Here is a 21,847-nt window from a genome sequence, read left to right as displayed (position 1 = left end):
AACTCATGCTTCCTCCACAGATGGAGTGGTGGGAAGGAGGAGCGCTTGGGGCTCATCTACGTCACTTCCGGTTCTGGGTCATGGAGGTGAGCCCCCCCACACGCTGTGCATGGCTGTTCCGTTTGGGTGAAGGCAGGCCACGCTTCACTCTTACCAAGCAAGGAGTTTGCCCATTGGTTGCCCAGGTATGTTCTGTTCAGGTATTCCACCCCATTTAGCTCCCTCTGCAGGTCTATTACTATAATCAATAAAGTGACCCATTTTCATCCAGCTCTTGTGTTCGAGTTTTTATTCCCTGTCCAGTGCATTGAAGTCTGATTCACAGATTATGAGCATATTTTTTATCACAGAATAATTCCAGTTTTCACATTTTCCATTTATTTATTATCTCACAAAATAATACATGAGATATGAATATAAGTGATACAAATAATTCATATATCAAACAAGGAATAATAAATGAGAGAAATATTAAAAGTAATCTTGTGCATTTATTATTATCTTTTTCGCTTAATAAGTTGTTCTCTATTATTTAACTCTGGTTTAATAAGGATTACATAACACTTTGGAAAATATATACAAATCAGAAACCCAGCACTTGAGGTCAAAATGGAGAAAACCTCCACAGCCACCATGTATTTGCCTTTGGTGCTCAGGTAGGATGGAACAAAGGAGAGCCATACACTGCAGAAGATCAACGTGCTGAATGTGAGACATTTGGCCTCATTGAAACTGCTGGGGAGCTTCCTGGAGAAAAAAGCTACTGTGAAACTGGCAGCTGCCAGGAAACCCATGTATCCCAGGACACAGTAGAACATGGTAGCTGAACCTTCATTGCATTGTAGTAAAATCTCTTCAATTTCTGAATGAGTGTCAATTTCAGGGAAAGGGGGAGATGTGATGAGCCATACTGTACAGATGCCTGTCTGAATCAGGGAACAAGTAAGAACAATGCAGGGGGCCAAGCCTCTTCCAACCCATTTCTTCAGCCTGGATCCTGGCTTGGTGGCCATGAAAGCAAGAACCACAGTGACAGTTTTTGCCAGCACAGAAGACACAGCCACGGAGAAGATGATTCCAAAGGTAATTTGTCGGAGGAGACATATTATATTGCCAGGCACAACAAGGAATTGAAATGAGCAAAGGAAGCATAAGAGAAGGGAGATGAGTAGAACATAAGTGAGGTTTCGGTTATTGGCCTTGACAATGGGAGTATAGTGATATTTCAAAAAAGTTGCCAGTACTCCTAAAGTGCCAAAACAAAGAGAAAGTGCCAGAGTGACTAAGGTTATCCCCATTGGTTCTTCATAGGATAAGAAAGATATTTTCTTGGGAAGACATGAATTTTTGTCCTTATTTGGATACTGTTCTTCTGGGCATTTAGAACAATCCTGCATGTCTGAAATTTAAGAATATAATTTTTCATTGATCAATATATATACACATCTATTTATTGTTTTATCTTTGTAATATAATAAAGAAAAAAAGAACCAAACAGAAATACAGTGATACCTTGTCTTACGAATTTAATTGGTTCCGGGACGAGGTTCGTAAGGTGAAAAGTTCGTAAGACGAAACAATGTTTCCCATGGGAATCAATGGAAAAAAGATTAATGCATGCAAGCAAAAAATTCACTCCTTTTGCCAGCTGAAGCACCCATGTTTGCACAGCTGGGATGGCTCCCCTCCATGGGAAACCCCACCTCCGGACATCCGTGTTTTTGTGATGCTGCTGGGAACCCCAGCATGGAATCCCAGCAGCACAAAAACGGGTGCTTCACTGGCAATGGAAGTCCAGACATGGGGTTTCCCCACGAGGGGAGCCTCAGCGAAATCACAGCATTGCAAAAACACAGAAGTCCTCGAAACCCCACCTCTAGACTTCCGTGGTTTTGTGATGTTGCGATTTCGCTGAGGCTCCCCTCACTGGGAAACCCCACCTCTGGACTTCTGTTGCCAGCAAAGCACCTGTTTTTGCGCTGCTGGTATTCCTCTGCAGCATCTCAAAAACACGGAAGTCCAGAGGTGGGGTTTCCCATGGAGGGGAGTCTCAGGGAAATCCCAGCAGCGCAAAAATGGATGCTTCGCTGGCAACGAAAGTCTGGAGGTGGGGTTTCCCAGCAAAGGGAGCTTTTGGCTGGCAATGGAAGTCCAGAGATGGGGCATCCCAGCAATGGCGGCTTGGGTTTGTAAGGTAAAAATAATTCGGAAGAAGAGGCAAAAAATCTTAAACCCCGGGTTCATATCTTGAAAAGTTCATATGACGAGGGGTTCCTAAGATGAGGTATCACTGTACAGTCCAAATATAAATACAATATCAACAAAAATACATAACAAATTATTTTGAAGAATGAGAATGATAGTATAATACAAAGAACAACAGGACATGGTAAAATAGTCATGATATTACAATTTACTTTGATACTCTATGCTACTATTTGGTATTTTATTTTCTACTGTGCCATTAATGACTTAGTAAGGAGAATTTAGAATAGTTGTCAGCTGCAACTTCATGCTTGTTTTACTATTGCTTTGTGCCAAATTGCCATAAAGTTGGGGGGAAGAGCTATGAAACTCAATGTATCTCCTGAGGCTCAGCTCTCAAATTTGGATGTATGGGAAATAGATGCATATCAATCTCTACTTAAAATGTCCATTTTAAAAACATATTTTTAAAAAAAATTCCATTGGATAGGAAACCCAGTGTGGGGGAAGCATCTAAGGAAAGGAATAGTTTGTCTTGGAAGGTTTTCTACATGACTTTCAGTTCTGAAAATCTTGCACTAGTGTAATGTACTAGAAATCTCTTGACTTCTAGTAAGCTATACCCTTTTCACCAAATGGAATTAAGGATCATTTTTACTTAGAAGATTAGACTGAGACAGTTCAGACAATGCTTTTTCTTCTTTTAAAGGGGTTTCGTGGTTATTATGGTGTTCTGTCCTTTTGTTTATTCTATTCAACTGACATAAAATTTGCTACATGATTGTCATTGAGCCTAGCTAATATTTTAATTTAGGAAGTATATGGATCTTGGATCTCTGTGGTTGGAATACATGTGGGTTGTTAAGGGATTAATGCTTTATTTATTCTTTTTTGGTTTTAATTTAATATTACATTGTGCCAGAAAGCATTATCTTATATAAGACAGATGAGCATGTAACCTTCTAAATAAATAAAATAGAATAAAACCATATGAATATTAATATTCACAAGTAAAACAGAGTGTCAGCGTTCTAAATAGCATCTGAGAAATAAAACAAGTCCCAGTCCATTTCTCTCAATCAGAGCTTGATTTATTAACAGAACCATGTTAGCTACGCCGTTGTAATTCCGATTCTGAGTACTTCCCAAAATCCCACCTAGGTTAAGGTTCATCTTACATCCTCCACACCCACAAGTTCATCACAAGAGCCAGTCTGTGTGCAGGAGCTTATCAACTTCCTCTTCTCTTCAGTTGAGGCAGAACAAACGGTGGCCTTGGCTTGGAGAAAGGAATCTTTGGTTGTGTCTAGTAACTTTCCCCTCTGACTACTCACTACCCCTCCCATCCACCCTTGTGTTGTGTCAGGCTGAACTCTCTAACTCCACATGAAGACTTCAGCCTGACAGGTGGCCCTCCTTCACAAAGAATAAACACATAGGGATTAGTATCAGTTAAGACCTTTCAGTTTAGTTGGGTAAGTTTCATGAAACCGTTTAATTAATCTATCGGCTTTGACATCCCGGCTCTTAACCCAGTTTGCTTCCGACTGGGGATACCCTTTCCAATGAATCAGGTACTGCAGTTTTCCTCGGAAAATGTGGGAATCTAATTTTTTTTTTACTTCGTAGTGAGTCTCCCCCTGAATCACTAGGGGGGAGAAGGTGGCTGTGCACATGGCCTAATGTTGGACCCTATCGCAGGCTTTAGCAGGCTGCAGTGAAATACGGGGTGAATCCTTCCTAGGATTCTAGGCAATGCGAGCTGCACCGTGACTGGGTTGACTAGTTTCACAATTGGGAAAGGGCCTAAAAATTTTGGGCCTAGTTTTTTGCTAGGCAGCCTTAGCCGGATGTATTTTGTTGACAGAAAAACTTTATCGCCCACTTTAAAAGGGGGTTGAGGAGATCGGTGTTTGTCCGCTTGATTCTTGTAAGCTTTTGCAGCCTCTGTTAGCGCCTTCTTGGTGTCCTCCCATCCTCTCTTCAGTTTCTCCATCCACTCCGCCAACGTGATGGACGAAGGAGGTTCAATAGGTAGTTCCAGGATGGGAACAAAATCCTTGGGTGGAACCAATGGTACGGACAAATTCTCTCCAGAACTTGGTGGTGAATTGGACCCCTCGATCTGATATAATCCTATGGGGAACACCATGCAATCTGTAAATGTGTTTTAAGAATAACTTAGTCAGATGTCTGGCTGTGGGCAATCCTGAACAAGTGATGAAATGAGCTTGTTTGGAGAACAAATCGATAACAGTCCAAATAATGGTGTTTCCCTTGCTCTCAGGGAGTTCTACAATAAAATCCATGGCTATCTCCTCCCAAGCCCTGCTAGGGTTGGCGACTTGCTGTAACAACCCTGAGGGTTTACCAGGCCTATGTTTCCTGGTGGCACAGGTGGCACAACTTTTCACATAATCTTCAACTTCTGCTCGCATCCTAGGCCACCAGAATTGTCTTCGCACTAGGTGCAATGTTTTCAGGAACCTGAAGTGACCCCCAAGTCTGGAGTCATGACTCCATTGGAGAATTTCTATTCACAGGCTGACAGGCCAGATTGAAATTGACAGTATGAAAACCTTGTGGCTGCTGGATGCTATAACTGAAGACCAGGAGATACAGAGATACCTCTCAAATAACAGCAGAGGTACTGGTAGACATTTGGGGCGACCCATGAGAGACCGGGGGTGTCGTGGAGGTGAGAAAGCTGATAACAACGACAGTGGCAAAGAGAAAACCTGGGAGGACAGAGGACAGAGTTTATACTCAGGACTGTTTGTCCTACTAATAACATCATACATCCCTCGGACTCACCTTTTTAGACTGGATGATATCTATATGAACTTGGCTTAATTGATTAATTAACTGACCAGTTGAAATATCTTCTACCTATATTTTTATTTTTATTACTTATATTTATATATTAACTCTTTTTAATTAAATTATTGTGGGGATTTTTAAGTGTATGGGAGGATGGTAGTGATGGCATGAATGAATGGGACTATTTTAGTAATTATTGGAATGAATGGAATACTGTGAATGAAAATGAATGGGAGGGGAGTGATAGATGGAATGGAGTGGGTGGGAGGGATTATAATATGTATGGAATGAATGAATATGACATGAATGGAATTTTTGGCACACCTGACGCTGGAGGGGCAGGAGGGGAGGGGACACTTATCTCTGGGGTGGCAGAGGGTCAAAATATCCCAGTCTTGCTGGGGAGAGGCAGGTATGGCGGAAGCCATGGAGCTAGCCGTTCCAGGGGAAGGAGGAATCGCTGCTTAGTAGCGATCCCTTCTTCAGGCTCCATGAGCTTAACTCAAAGCACTGGTGATGAGTGTAATTCTGGCCCTGGGCTCAAGTTGTTGCTACTCAATGCCAGGTCGGTGGTAAATAAAGCTCTCCTCATCTGGGATCTGATCCTGGATGAGGAGGCCGACCTGGCTTGTGTGACCGAAACCTGGCTGGGCCCGGAGGGAGGAGTTCCTCTCTCTGAAATTTGCCCAGCTGGGTTTCGGGTATGGCACCAACCTCGACCCCAGGGAAGGGGGGGAGGAGTGGCTATTATAGCCAGGGAGAGTCTTGGCCTGTGTAGGCTCATTGCTCCAGAGGTTGCGGGTTGCGAGTCCCTCCTGGTGAAGTTGGACTTAGGGGTTCAGGTGGGCTTGTTACTCACGTACCTGCCTCCCAGCTGCGTGTCAACAGCCCTGCCTGTGCTGCTCGAGGAGGTGGCCGGGCTGGCAGTGGAGTTCCCCGGACTTATCGTCCTGGGGGACTTCAATCTGGCGTCGCTCGGTGGTTCCTCTGGACTGGCACAGGAGTTCATGGCCACCATGACAGCCATGGACCTGACTCAAATAGTTCAGGGTCCGACTCACGAGGGTGGGCACGCACCCGATATGATATTCCTCTCTGAGCAACTGAGTAATGATCTGAGATTAAGGGGTTTAGAAGTGCTGCCTTTGTCGTGGTCAGATCATTTCCTACTGCGGCTTAACTTCCTGGCTCCAATCCTTCCCCGCAGGGAGACGGAACCAATTAGGAGGTTCCGCCCCAGATGCCTGATGGATCCAGAAGGATTCCAGATGGCGCTTGGGGTTATTCCAGATACACTTGTCCACAGTTCGGCAGAGTCTCTTGCTGAGGCCTGGAACAAGGCTGCAGGGGAGGCTCTTGACCGGATTGCGCCGTTGCGACCTCTCCGCGGCACTAGACCCCGTAGAGCTCCATGGTTCAATGAGGAGCTCCGGGTGTTGAAGCGCCAGAAGAGACGTCTGGAGAAGCGATGGAGGAAGAGTAAGTCCGAATCCGATCGAACACTTGTAAGAGCTCATATTAAGACTTACAAAGTGGCGCTCAAGGCAGCAAGATGTGCGTATCATGCCGCCTTGATTGCATCAGCGGAATCCCGCCCGGCCGCTCTGTTTAGGGTAACCCGCTCCCTTCTTAATCAGAGGGGAGTTGGGGAGCCCTTGCAGAGTAGTGCCGAGGATTTTAACACGTTTTTCGCTGATAAAATCGCCCGGATCCGAGCGGACCTCGACTCCAATTGTGAAACAGAGTCGACTGACAATGAGTCAGTCGAGGTGACTGGGGCTAAACGTCTTTGTCCATCTGTCTGGGAGGAGTTTGACTTGGTGACACCTGATGAAGTGGACAAGGCCATTGGAGCTGTGAGTTCCGCCACCTGTTTACTGGATCCGTGTCCCTCTTGGCTGGTTTTGGCCAGTCGAGGGGTGACACGGAGCTGGGTCCAGGAGATTGTCAACGCCTCCTTGGGGAGGGGGTCCTTTCCGCCACTTTATAAGGAGGCGGTTGTGCGCCCCCTCCTCAAGAAGCCTTCCCTGGACCCAGCCGTGCTTAATAACTACCGTCCAGTCTCCAACCTTCCCTTCATGGGGAAGGTTGTCGAGAAGGTGGTGGCACTTCAACTCCAGCGGTCCTTGGATGAAGCCGATTATCTAGGTCCTCAGCAGTCTGGATTCAGGCCCGGCTACAGCACGGAAACTGCTTTGGTCGCATTGATGGCTGATCTCTGGCAGGCCCGGGACAGAGGCTTGTCCTCTGTCCTGGTGCTCCTTGACCTCTCAGCGGCTTTCGATACCATCGACCATGGTATCCTTCTGCGCCGGCTGGAGGGGTTGGGAGTGGGAGGCACTGTTCTTCAGTGGTTCTCCTCCTACCTCTCCGGTCGGTCGCAGTCGGTGTTAGTGGGGGGTCAGAGGTCGACCCCGAGGTTTCTCCCTTGTGGGGTGCCTCAGGGGTCGGTCCTCTCCCCCCTGCTATTTAATATCTACATGAAACCGCTGGGTGAGATCATCCAAGGGTGAGGTATCATCAATATGCCGATGATACCCAGTTGTACATCTCCACCCCATGTCCAGTCAACGAAGCAGTGGAAGTGATGTGCCGGTGCCTGGAGGCTGTTGGGGCCTGGATGGGTGTCAACAAACTCAAACTCAACCCTGATAAGACGAAGTGGCTGTGGGTTTTGCCTCCCAAGGACAATTCCCTCTATCCATCCATCACCCTTGGGGGGGAATTATTGACCCCCTCAGAGAAGGGCATCCTCCTCAATCCACAGCTCACATTAGAGAAACATCTTTCAGCTGTGGCGAGGGGGGCATTTGCCCAGTTGTGGCCCTATCTGGACTGGGAGTCATTGCTCACAGTCACTCATGCCCTCATCACCTCAAGGTTCGACTACTGTAACGCTCTCTACATGGGTCTACCTTTGAAAAGTGTTCAGAAACTTCAGATCGTGCAGAATGCAGCTGCGAGAGCAATTATGGGCTTCTCCAAGTATGCCCATATCACTCCAACACTCCGCAGTCTGCATTGGATGCAGATCAGTTTCCGGTCACAATTCAAAGTGTTGGTTATGACCTATAAAGCCCTTCATGGCACCAGACCAGAATATCTTCGGGACCGCCTCCTGCCGCACGAATCCCAGCGACCGGTTAGGTCCCACAGAGTTGGCCTTCTCCGGGTCCCGTCGACTAAACAATGTCATCTGGCGGGACCCAGGGGAAGAGCCTTCTCTGTGGGGCCCCGACCCTCTGGAACCATGTCCCCCCTGAGATTAGGATTGCCCCCACCCTCCCTGCCTTTCGTAAACTCCTTAAGACCCACCTTTGCCGTCAGGCATGGGGGAACTAAAACACCTCCCCCTTGCCCATGTTGTTTTGTTGATTGATTGACTGTGTGCCTGTTTTTTATATATACTGTTTTTAATGAGATTATTAATTTAAATTGTAACTGGATGGGTGGGCATTGGATTTGGTATTGTGTACTGTACTGTTTTTTATTATTGTTGTGAGCCGCCCCGAGTTTGCAGAGAGGGGCGGCATATAAATCCAATAAACCTAAACCTAAACCTTGGCTCCCTTCGAAGCCAAACCTTCCCTCAGTGTCAGGATTTCCTTGTGGTTGTTGAACCACTGGTCAGTCGTTAAGGCAGACTTCAATCTGGTTTCCCACTCCTTGTCTTTGGATGATGATTGTCTCCTCATCTGGCCTCAAGTGTGGACAGGAGCAACTTTCTCATTAGGTTCCGAAGATGAAGGGGAACATGGGATGTTTGGGTGGATTTCTTCTTCTCTTTGGCTGTTATACTGGGGTTTGCACGACAAGGCATCCGCAACAAGATTCTTCCTGGCCGGGATGTGCTTCAGTGTGAAGTCGAATCATTTGAAGTATTGAGCACATCGTACTTGCCTAGGAAAAGCTTTTGGTTTTTTTTTAATGCCTCGAGGTTTTTATGATCAGTCCACACCTCGAAAGGAATTGGTCCACCCTCTAAGAAATGTCTCCACACCTCCAATGCCACTCGAATAGCAAAAGATTCCTTCTCCCATATGGCCCATCTCCTTTCGATGGGGTTCAGCTTTTGGGAAATGTATGCACATGGCAACAGCTGTCCTTCGCCATTCTCTTGTAGCAACACAGCCGCTACTGCTACATCGCTGGCATCTGACTGAATCACAAACTTTCTTGTTGGGTCCGGATGTTGCAGGATTGGTTCCTTTGCAAAAAGTCTTTTTAGGCCTTCAAAAGTCTTTTGGCATTCCATTGTCCACCTAATTGGCTGAGAAGGTTTGGGCTTAGTAGGAGTGGACCCGGTTTTTAGGAGTTCAGTTAAAGTCTCTTCTTTAAAATCTTGTGTTGGAGCACCCACAATTTCTGACAGCAAACCATTTCAGTGATTAATTATCAATTAATTATTTATTCTGCCACAAATTTTCTTCTTATATCCTTATATCTTCTTTTCTTTATTAGTTTCCATCCATTGCTTCTTATTCTCCATTCAAGTGCTTTTGAGAATAGGTTGACCATCTCATCTCTGTGGCAGTCTCTTAGAGATTGGAATACTGCTATCACGGAGCGCTTAGGCACCAAGAGACAAATTCCTTGTGTATCCAATCATACTTGGCCAGCAAATAATATTCTATCATGTCATATGTATTGCTTGTCATCAAGTTAGATATATCCAGTTCCTGAAGCCATTCTTGATATGTTTTAGACTCCAGCTCCCTAATCATCTTTGTTACTCTTGTGTGCACATTTATTTATTTATTTATTTATTTGTTTGTTTGTTTATTTATTTATTTATTAGATTTGTATGCTGCCCCTTTCTGGAGACTTGGCATGATGCACAACAGTAAAGCACAGTACAAATCCAATAGTTAAAAATAACAGTTAAAACCCTTAGTATAAAAATAGTCATACATCCCAAACGAAAACCATACATAAAACAAAATGGCCAGGGGAATCAATTTCCCCATGCCTGGCGGCAGAGGTGGGTTTTTAACAGTTTGCAAAACGCAAGGAGGGTGGGGGCAGTCCTAATCTCCGTGGGGAGTTGATTCCAGAGGGTTGGGGCCACCACAGAGAAGGCTCTTCCCCTGGGTCCCGCCAGACAACATTGTTTTGTCGATGGGCCCCCGAGAAGGGCAACTCTGTGGGACCTAATTGGTCGCTGGAATTCGTGCAGCAGAAGGCGGTCCCTTCTGTTGAGACTTCTAGAGTCTCAACATATTATATTTTGGTGACCAAAACTGGATTCAATGTAAAGTCCAAATAAATTAATAACCTAGTATAGATTAAATTCTGGTGTGGTTTCACAATGTTAAGATGAATTTTTGACACAATGCCTCTTACCCTTCTCTCTTGAAATTTTCTCTTTGGGGCATCGGAAACAATCATAGCAACAAAATGGCTTCCCTTCTTGTTTTTTCTTGAAATAACCAGGAAGGCAGCTCTCCGTACACACAGAAACAGGTAGTGTCTGCCCGAAAGGTGAAATAAAGTTAGCATTCAATCACTTTTTTTAAATAAAAGAATTAAAATATCATGATTAATTGATATTTAAAAAAATAGTATTCCAATTGTGAGAATTTTTTTTTTCATCAACATCGTCATTAAACTTGCATATTCAATAATGATTTTTCCTTTGTTCTTCTAATAATAGAAATTATGTAATCTTGTTTCTTCTAAGTTGGAATCATGCTAAATACTCTTTATAGCTAAAATATTTTTTTTAGTCACTTTACATATTTTATAAGCTAATGCAATGGTTAGCATATAATGAAGACATTTAAAATAGAGAGTAGTATTTAGGTGAAGATGAGCTTAAAAAAGAGCATTCTCAAAAGAAATCACAATTTTAAATGAAAATGCAGTGACAGCTTGGTCCCATGAGCCTGATCCAGGATTGAACTACCATCCTAAACTATTTGTAGATCCAGATTTTGCTTTGCAACAGAATTTTCAGATCACAGTTTCTTCTCTTGTCTAAGGTTTGCAACTGGTGTGAAACCAAAAATCTGGATGGACACATTTAAAAGAGGAAACATTTAATCTTTTCTTTCCTTGCCAGATTAAATATGAAGTTTTTACAGGATGAAAATGATTATTATGGTGGGATATGGCCTTCATGAGAAACAAATATAAATTAAAGCTTCTGAAAACCTGTTATCAGAATATCATAATATTTCAATCAAAATTTATATAGAATTTAAATAATGGAAATCAAATAATTAAATAATCTGATGGCATATTTATGGAAGCAGCCAGTAGGATTGTCTCTACTCACCACATCCATAAACTGGAATGAATTACTCAGAAAGCAATGCCCCAACACACAATTCCAACAGGCATTCCAGGAGGATGATATGGTTTCTTTTATATTTTAAAAAATGGAAGAAATAATCTCATTGCCAATTGCTGCTGCAGAATGATTAAAATAATTATTTTTATTCAATCATTATCAATCTCTTTTAGCATCACTTTTTTAAAAAATCTTAATTTACATTTCTTTCCTATATTTAATAATGACAATTTGGAGAATACAAATCTAATCTAATATTATGTGGGGATTCATCAAGCATACTTATCATTGAATCTGACTTAATTCATTTTGGTAGCTTTTCAACTTCTTTTCAACTTCTTATATTTATTTCTGCTAAGTATTTAATTGCTTTTCAAATAAATCAGCAACTAGTCTTCCCTTTTAAACTTTTTACTGGATACCGGCATGCTTTATTCCTGAAATACTTTTCTATGAAGGGTATTTTAAATAGCTGGAGCCACAAAAACCCCCAACAACCTTAAAATCTTTATTTTAAATTGATATTTAAATACCTTAAGTTATTGTTGGATAACATCCCATTATGCAAGCAAAAAACCTACTTGGTTGAAAATACTGTGCCAGGTGATGACTTCATCATGAACAGTGAATTTTTCCTTTTCATCCCAGGGATCCAATTTTCCCACTTTCAGTCGATGGAAAGATTGGTTTGGGAATGTGACCCAGTTTATAATATCAAATCCAACTATTAATTCCCTTCTGTGATTGAACAGAATCCTATCTCCAGCACTGTTATTAAATGAGACCCTTTTCAGGAATTGGTGGATCTGAATATCATTGAATACAAAAATGGAAAAAAACCCTATATGGTCAGTAATTAATACATTATTTTTACATCAAGTGCTGCAATGTTCTATTTGCAGATACCATATTTACTTTGAACATTTGATGTATCACTTCAGTGTATAACTCTGAGACTCACTGAAAAAGCTTTCTCATTCTCCAGCAGAGAAACTCTTTCTTGTATGCCATGTCATTCATAATCATAGCAATAATTTTAACAATTAAATTTTTATAGATATCAAAACAAAAGCCTGCCCCACATGTGTTTTCAAATCCCTATCCCATTACTATTATTGAAATTTTTCAAAAACTGATGGAGCAGAATGTCATTGAATATGCATATATAGATAAGAAAACAGAACCAATAAGAGTTCAATAATTTTGCAATGCTAAAACAATAGAATACAGTGGTACCTCTACTTAAGAACTTAATTTGTTCCGTGGCCAGGTTCTTAAGTAGAAAAGTTTGTAAGTAGAAGCAATTTTCCCCATAGGAATCAATGTAAAAGCAAATAATGTGTGCAAACCCATAAGGAAAGAAATAGAAGCTTGGAATTTGGGTGGGAGAAGGAGGAGGAAGAAGAGGAGGAGGAGGACAGTCACTGCTGAAAGAAGAAGGTAAGGTGGGAGGAATAAAAAAAATCCAAAACTTTAAGGCTTTTTTTAAAAAAAGAGGGACTCTGAGGTGGCAAGGAGGAGCATGCGCCTCCCATTTATCCAGCACGAGGCTGCCTCCCATATACTATGCCAGAGAGGGAAACCTAAGCGGGCGAGAGGCGGGGAACCTCCTGTTCCTTTGACTGAAAGGTGGTGGTGGCGACTGCTGTTTCTACCTGCTTCCTCTTTCTTCCCATGCTGAAGGGCTCCCCTCTCCTCTCACTTGCTCGCTTTGTAGCCGGCACCCTTTCTTCACTGTGGTGACTCCTTAGTTTGGCTGAAGCCGAGTTGATCAGGCTGGGGCAAAGCCCTCCCTTTTGCCATTCTGCGCCCAGATGCTCTAGGAGGCAACCTTGCACCAGGTGTATGGAAGGCAGCATGAGGGAGTCACCACAGCAAAGTGATTTATTCCTTCTCCAAGTGCTCCATTCGTTCTGGGCTGGAAAATGCTCCGTTCGCTCTGGGCTGCCCAGAGCAAAGGAAGCATTTCTTTTCTCTGGGCGCTGGCAGAGGTTTATTTCCTCTCCAAGTGCCCAGAAAAAGGAAAATGCTTTGTTTGCTCTGGACTTCCAAAGCCCCCTTAAGCACTACCAAAAGGCTCCTCTGGCAGCCCAGAAAAGTCTGAACTGGCCGTGATTAAAGGGGGAATGGCAGGAAATTGGCTGGGCCTTCATGCCAATCTCAAATTTCCTGGGAATTTTTTCCAGGCTCAGGTTCTTAAGCAGAGAATGGTTCTTAACAAGAGGCAAAAATATCTTGGAAGAAGCCTTCTTAATAAATAATAAATAAATAAATGTTCATTTATACTGCCCTTTTAACAAAGGGTAATTGTTAAAATGAAGCCCTCAGTAGTCAGGTGCACTTTGGGCAACACTGGAAATATTATCAGTAACAAATCTTTTGCTCACCAGAACAGCAAGAATTGGAGGGGGTGTTCCCCCAAATATAGCCTTAATTATTCTACTAATTTTAAATATTATATTTCTCTCTTTAATTAAGATGTCCTGGATTAAAAAAATAAAGTGACTGAAGTGATATATCAAGAATAGTCCGTACTTCCCACATCATTCCTGACTAGAAAAGAGTCGCTGAATTCATTAGAAACCCAATAATCTATTGTCATAAAAATCCTGATTTAGCTTCTTTATATAACTGTGGTTTATCATCCACCCACAGGATAGCTAGTTTCAGAGACCAAAAGAATAAATTTATACAATTTCTCACAACATAAGTTGGGCTGGTTGATTACCCCAAGATGATTATTTCCATTCTCTGGATTGAAGGTTCTATTTGTTAAGCAATACATTTTATTTTATTTTATTTTATTTTTTAAATCTTTTTGTTCTTATGTTTCTGCTCCTTGGCAAGCATTATAGATTTCCCATAATTTGTTACCATGTAATTCCATAAAATTATGGAATTCAATAAAATTCCATATAATTCAATTCAATTTCTATACCATTTACCTGATGATTTGTTAAGAGTTAATATTTGTTAATATATATATGTGCCACTCTATACCCAAATATGGGAGGAGCATACAGCTTCTTTTTTGCCTCTCAGCCCCACCAGGGGCCATATTCCAAAGCAGATAAACTTTCATATTCCAAAGCCGACAACTATCATCTATAAGTGTAACATATTTTTGCTGATAATAAAAAGGAAGGAAGACTAGTATAGATCTATTTCAAGCTTATTTGCTCTCGTCAGGCAGCGTACCCTTATTGAGATTTGCTGAAAGGAAAAAAGGAAGCTGTATGCTCCTCCCATATTTGGGTACACCAGGGTGACTGACAAAAAAATCATACACAATCCTTCCCTGGTACAAGCTGATAAGGAGGAGAGCTTGTAGTCTAGAGGCTAAGGCCACTGCCTTACAAGGCAGAGGCTGCGTGTTCAAATCCCAGTAAGGCTATGGCCCATGTGTGTTTGGGTGGTTGTGGCTATTTTAGAGTGAAACATTTTTTATATTATTCTGTATCTGTTTTTATTGTGAGCTTCCCTGAATCCCTTGAGAGTTGGACAGCACAGAAATTTAAACAAGCAAGCAAGCAAGCAAGCAAACAAACAAACAAACAAATACGATTATAAAATATAAAACATTAACGTGTTGCTAGGAACACATACTAGATATAAGAACACATACTAGACATAGTCTGAACATTTATAAAATAGACATAGTCTGAACATTTATTAAAAATATATATACTTACTATGCATAAGAGCACCTTCCATGTTATATGTCAGGTCAGTTATGCTAAAACAGTACTAAAGAGTAAAGTGTTGTTGAAAGAACATGGATTAAATTCCAGAACAAAATGATACATTAAACATAACTTGGCAAATTGAAAATAAATGAGAATTAAATTACAGAACGTATTTTTTAAGAATAGTGAATGGAATGAGAAGAATATAGAAACTTTTGTGGAGATAATTGATGAGATATTTAAAAAGAGAGAGCTAAGGGGAGCTGAAGATCAATAAGTAATGCATGGAGCAGTACATGAATCTGGGTGGAAGCTGGGTGGGTTTGAAGGCTAGAAAAGTATAAAATGATATTGTTTGTGTAAACTATATTTACTTATGCCCCCATTTGAATTGTATTATTGCTTTATCTTTTTGGTTATATTTGATTTGAATCAAAGAGTAAATTGTGTATGCATGCAGATTTGCATATTGAACGAGAAGAAGGAATAAGCATTTAATACCTGCCATGGCTGTTGGTCGTCCTGACTATTCAGTTTTCTTCTTTTCCCCCACACTCCGTTGTGTTTTTGTTCAATATGCATGGCATGTAAAGCATGACATACAGCATACACAGCATTATATATATTATAACTGTGGCCAGTCATCCTCATTTCAAAAAAAGCACCAGGAAGCGTCTCCAGTTTCTCCTTTAGAGTGCAAATGTCACAATTTTTCTCATTTTTCTCATTGGGAAAAACACATTCAAATGCATGTACCCACACATCTTTGATAAAACCATCTTCTTTTGACAAGAAAGGGTCTCTTCCCTGAACAAATTGCCGAAATCCTGGAATTTCATTGGAGTAACTTGAAAAGGATAGGGCACCATGGATGTCTTGAATATCCCAGGTCCTTTGGTAAATCACTGTTGCAAGATCCATTTGAGAGGGTATGACCCACACTTTACCTTTTATTTCCATAGACAATGTTTCCATTTTAGGAAGATATAGCAACAATCTCAGATGTAGAAGTGTTGTTTCATAGACAATTACTGCATTGGCTTTACTTTTCATAGTGAGATAAAATGTTTCTATTAGCCAATCCAATTCATCCAATAAGTTATTGAGATGTACTTGTTTAATTATTTTTAAAAAGGCAATGCAAATGCCATGAAGAGGAAAAGTTGAAAAGATCATCTGCACAAATCTACCACCATCATCCTCCCTCACCAATAGCCCAACCCAGGTCCATTTAAAATACAAAAGCAGCTGAACAAATCCTTGGTACATCTCATTTTCTTCTGGGATCATATGGTAAAAGGAAAATGATTCACTTTGATCCAGCATCTCTGGGTGTGACCCATATATTAGCTACAGGATTTAAAATAGTAATAAAAGGAGCTTAGAGAAAGAGAAAGAAATTGAGAAATATTTGTTAAAATAGCAACTGTATCAAATTTGTTATAATTTGGGAAGGAATCCTCAACCATCTAGCAAATTATTGTACATAAATCAGAGCCTCTCTCTGAGGAAGATATGTGGTTAAAAATATGAAGTATAAATAAAATAAAATGAGCAGAGCCTGGTTACAAGCGGTGTGCCACAAGGGTCTGTTCTGGATCATATTCTTTTTAATATCTTTGTGAGTGACATAGGGGAAGGTTTGGTAGGGAAGGTTTGCCTATTTGCTGATGACCCTAAAGTGTGCAATAGGATTGATATTCCTGGAGGCGTCTGTAATATGGCAAATGATTTTGCTTTACTAGATAAGAGATCAAAGCAATGGAAACTGCAGTTTAATGTTTCCAAATGTAAAATAATGCACTTGGGCAAAAAGAATCCTGAATCTGAGTATTGTATTTGCAGTTCTGTGCTAGCAAAAACTTCAGAAGAAAAGGATTTAGGGGTAGTGATTTCTGACAGTCTCAAAATGGGTGAACAGTGCAGTCAGGCAATAGGGAAAGCAAATAGAATGCTTGGCTGCATAAACTAGAGGTATAACAAGCAGGAAGAGGGAGATTGTGATCCCACTGTATAGAGCGCTGCTGAGACCACATTTGGAATACTGTGTTCAGTTCTGGAGACCTCACCTATAAAAAGATATTGATAAAATTGAACGGGTCCAAACATGGGCTACAAAAATGGTGGAAGGTCTTAAGCATAAAAGTTGTCAGGAAAGACTTAATGAACTCAGTCTGTATAGTCTGAAGGTCAGAAGTGAAAGGAGGGACATGATTAAAACATTTAAATATGTTACAGGGTTAAATAAGGTTCAGGAGAGGTGTTTTTAATAGGAAAGTGAACACAAGAACAAGGGGGCACAATCTGAGGTTAGTTGGGGGAATGATTAGAAGTAACGTGAGAAAATATTATTTTATTGAAAGAGTAGTAAATGCTTGAAACAAACTTCCCACAGACATAGTTGGTAAATTCACAGTAACTGAATTTAAATATGCCTGGGATAACATCCTAAGATAAAATACAGGAAATAATATAAGGGCAGACTAGATGGATCATGAGGTCTTATTCTGCCATCAATCTTCTATGTTTCTAAATAAATAAATAAATAAATACATTTTACAGTCTTTCAGAAGTTATTTTAGCAGCCTCGTATAAGCAGCTTTTTATATTCATCAGTGGACAGATTTTTGGTGTGCACATGCTATATTTTAATGAAAAAACTTTAATTTCAAGTTGTTTCATTTTGTTTTTCAGAATAATGTTTTCCAGGATTTTAAAAAAAATAATACAGTTATTGATCAATTGATATATAGATAAAAGTTTAGTTGATTAATCTATCAATTGATAGATTGATCAATCAATTGATAAATAAAAGTTTAATTTGTTTTTCATTGGAAATCATCATCAAGAGTAGATCTTAGCCTCTTCCCATGGAGACAGGAAACTTAGAAGTCTTGCATTATTGAATCAGAAATTAACACTATAGCTTGTCTTGGTTGAACAGCATATTCTTTGATGTGATTTAATAATCTTCTCTTGTTCCTTCAATGTAAAGTATTCCAGGTCAAAATAATTTGGGGTTGTCATAAAAATTATTGTGTTAAGCAACTGTCCTTTCCCCTAATTTCTTTGGGGCACTCTTCTAACCATCCTTCAATAAAAGCCTTAAAATCATCCAATAACATCACATTCAGTAACCACATTTTTAAGTCATTCTCTTTCTTCGTATACTTTACTAATTAATGTAAACAAAGTAAATATCAAGTACAGACATGCATATTTTTAATATATAGAGATATGTATGTGTATGTGTGTAAAAGGTTCATAAAAATCTAGATGACTTCATAAGATCTCACATTTCACCATACAACGTACCTGTGGAAATTTGTAGATCCTCAAGATATCTGCCATGTCAATAGAGATTTCAGGATAAAGAGCTCCAATGACTGAGACCAAGTTGTTTTGGATTCCACATTCATAATTGGGCACCATTCTCCTCAGGGGTGAAAAAAGTTCCATTGTAGCATGATAAATCCATCTTCTACCATAACTATCAAAAATATTGATGCCCAAGGTGACATTGGGCAAGATCTGAGGGTTTTCATTTATCTCTTCCACAGCAAATATTAAAGCCAAAATATGCTGATAAAACTTAGTCTGGACACTGGAATAATAATTGTACATAGTAAAAGAAGCTTATTATCACAAAACATTGCAATAAATATATGGTATATCCTAATATTTTGGTTTTGAAAGCAATAATTTCTATAACATACATTGTATGGCAAGTGTTACATTTGATTTAGGTTTGCATAATTTTTGAACAGGAAACACAAACATTGCAGTGTCTTAAATGATTTTTAATTTTAACAAAGATTTGAAGTTTCTCTAATCTGAAAAAATCACAGCAGTCATTAATCGTGAAAGTATAATATTTTATTAGTAGTCCTATTGTAGGAAGAACAAATTTCTCAATTTATTGAGGAAAATAATACCAATTCTATAAGTGGGGAACTTTTAGAATTGATTTTAAAGAAAATCATAGTTGCAATTATAAAAATGCTCTAATTTTTAAAATCCTTTTCTTTTTTACTCTGCTAAAAATAAGTTCAGTTAAGGTCAAGATTTCTGTCACATAATATCAGGATCCTCTACTCTTCAATTAGTATATTGAAGCATTATTTGTTAATTCTTTTTTTAAAAAAACCTGGGAAATTAATCAAGACTGAATCATTTGACGTAGATAAAAGATTTTTTTTAATGCAGCCAATTCTGGTATATGTAGCATTATCCCAAATATAAGTATAATCTAATATCAATTGCACCTCACAGTGATGTGGGGAACACTTACATGACTTCATCAATAAATGAAAAATGGGGGTCTTCCTTGAGGTTTTCTAGTTCTATAGGCACGAACATAAGAGAAGTAATGCCACCAATGATGAGATCACCAGGTTGGAAATAGTTGTGAGAAATAGGGCGAGGATCACCAATATTGCAGTTTCTCATGTTGCTTTTTGAAATCGTAAGAGATATAAGCAAGAGGAAAATGGCCATGGTCATTGTGACAAATATCTAGAATAGAATTTGTCTACAAATTGGTTAAAAATATACTAGTATGATTGGCTTTACAAGCCACCATCACACTACAGACAAATATTCTGAAACCATGAATTCACATCATCAGAAATAAACTTGAGAGGACTTAATCTGTGTTTAGAGGCAACCTATAGATCAGTACAGACAGGAAATATTGATGATATTCATAAGTTCTGAGTCCTTTTTGCTTATAGGTTTTCAATAAAGATTTCAGCACCAGACAGAATTAATAACAGTATTTATGGTAATTATAAATGGTAGGATAGTATCTGAAGAATCTGTTTTCTCACCTGTAGGCATCTCAGGTAGCAGGTTAACAGATCAACAATGGGTGTGACAACTTTGAATGAGCCAGTGTGATAGAAATGAATAGAACATGGCAGAAGAAAAAAGGGTTTTCTGGAATGGGGATGTTATGTTATATAGAACATATAAACATAGAAGATTGACGGCAGAAAAAGACCTCATGGTCCATCTAGTCTGCCCTTATATTATTTCCTGTATTTTATATTAGGATGGATATATGTTTATCCCAGGCATGTTTAAATTCAGTTACTGTGAATTTACCAACCACATCTGCTGGAAGTTTGTTCCAAGGATCTACTACTGTTTCAGTAAAGTAATATTTTCTCATGTTGCTTTCAATCTTTTTACTTATTTATTTATTTATTTATTTATTTATTTATTTATTTATTTATTTTATTTTATTTATTTATTATTTAGATTTGTATGCCGCCCCTCTATACACACACATAGTAAAATACATGATGAAGGTTATAGAGGAGATACTCATAGTAAAATATATCTAAGAAAGGATAGAAAAGAAGATGTAATAATAGAACATATCAATGAAAGAATAGAAGAGATATAGGAATAGAAGAAAGGTATAAGAGATATAGGAGAGCAATAGGACAGGGGACGGAAGGCACTCTAGTGCACTTGTACTCGCCCCTTACTGACCTCTTAGGAATCTGGATAGGTCAACCGTAGATAATCTAAGGGTAAAGTGTTGGGGGTTTGGGGATGACACTATGGAGTCCGGTAATGAGTTCCACGCTTCGACAACTCGGTTCAATGCTTCGACAACTCGGTTACTGAAGACATATTTTCTACAGTCAAGTTTGGAGTTGTTAATATTAAGTTTAAATCTGTTGTGTGCTCTTGAAGCTGAAGTAGTCGCCGACAGGCAGGACATTGCAGCATATGATCTTGTGGGCAATACTGAGATCTTGTTTAAGGCGTCTTAGTTCTAAGCTTTCCAGGCCCAGGATTGAAAGTCTAGTCTCGTAGGGTATTCTATCTCGAGTGGAGGAGTGAAGGGCTCATCTGGTGAAGTATCTTTGGACATTTTCAAGGGTGTTAATGTCTGAGATGTGATATGAGTTCCAAACAGATGAGATGTATTCGAGGATGGGTCTGGCAAAAGTTTTGTAAGCTCTGGTAAGTAGTGTGAGATTGCCAGAGCAGAAGCTATGTAGGATTAGGTTTACAACTCTTGAAGCCTTCTTGGCTATGTTGTTGCCGTGGGCTTTGGCACTTAAATCTTTTGTTATTAGTATACCGAGGTCTTTAACCGAGTGGGGAATATCTGTGATAATTTGATTATTCATTTCGTATTTGGAGTTCAGATTCTTTTTCCCAATGTGTAGGACAGAGCATTTGCTAGTTGAGATTTGGAGTTGCCATGTGTTAGGCCACTCAGAAACAGAGTTCAGGTCTTTTTGGAGAATAGTTGTGTTATCGGTGGTGTTGAAGAGTTTTACATCATCGGCGAAGAGGACACAGTTACTTGTGATGTAATCGCAAAGGTCATTGATGTAGAGAATGAAGAGCAGTGGTCCCAGTACACTACCTTGGGGAACACCACTTTTAAATGAGATGGGGGTGGATATGGTAATTCCTATTTTGACCACTTGTCTCTTTGACAGAAATGCTGTAATCCACCTGTGGAGGGATCCTGAGATGCCATTGGATTTGAGTTTTAGGAGTACTTTGTCGTGGACCACTGAATCAAAGGCTTTGCAGAAATTGATATAAATTGCATCTATAGATTTCCCTTGATCTAGATGAGTTGTCCATATATTTTTGTGGTGGCAGAGCTGCAGGTTGCAGGATAGTTTTTTTCTGAAACCAAATTGTTTGTTAGAGAGCAAATTATTAGTTTCTAGATGGAGAGTAATTGATTTGTTTATAATTGATTTCATGACTTTGCATGGGACGCAGCATAGTGAAATTGGTCTGTAGTTATTGACAAGAGAGGGGTCTCCTTTTTTGAAGATGGGGATGACCATTGCTTTTGAACATA

At 39.9% G+C, this 21,847-nt stretch overlaps 1 protein-coding gene across 1 annotated transcript; it reads right to left on the bottom strand.

Annotated features, from left to right (window-relative positions):
• Nucleotides 1-497: 497 nt before the first annotated feature.
• LOC139154100 (vomeronasal type-2 receptor 26-like) lies at nt 498-19,506 on the bottom strand. The gene is made up of 6 exons (XM_070728530.1): nt 19,295-19,506; nt 18,319-18,607; nt 15,505-16,353; nt 11,899-12,123; nt 10,369-10,495; nt 498-1,399 (listed from the first exon to the last, which is right to left on the bottom strand). Exons 1-6 carry the CDS (start codon nt 19,504-19,506, stop codon nt 498-500), a joined length of 2,604 nt encoding a protein of 867 aa, XP_070584631.1.
• Between the last annotated feature and the right edge of the window lie 2,341 nt (nt 19,507-21,847).

The sequence above is a fragment of the Erythrolamprus reginae genome, chromosome Z (genome assembly GCF_031021105.1).
Source record: "Erythrolamprus reginae isolate rEryReg1 chromosome Z, rEryReg1.hap1, whole genome shotgun sequence".
Lineage (NCBI taxonomy): Eukaryota > Metazoa > Chordata > Lepidosauria > Squamata > Dipsadidae > Erythrolamprus > Erythrolamprus reginae.
This window is presented reverse-complemented; position numbering and strand designations above follow the sequence as displayed.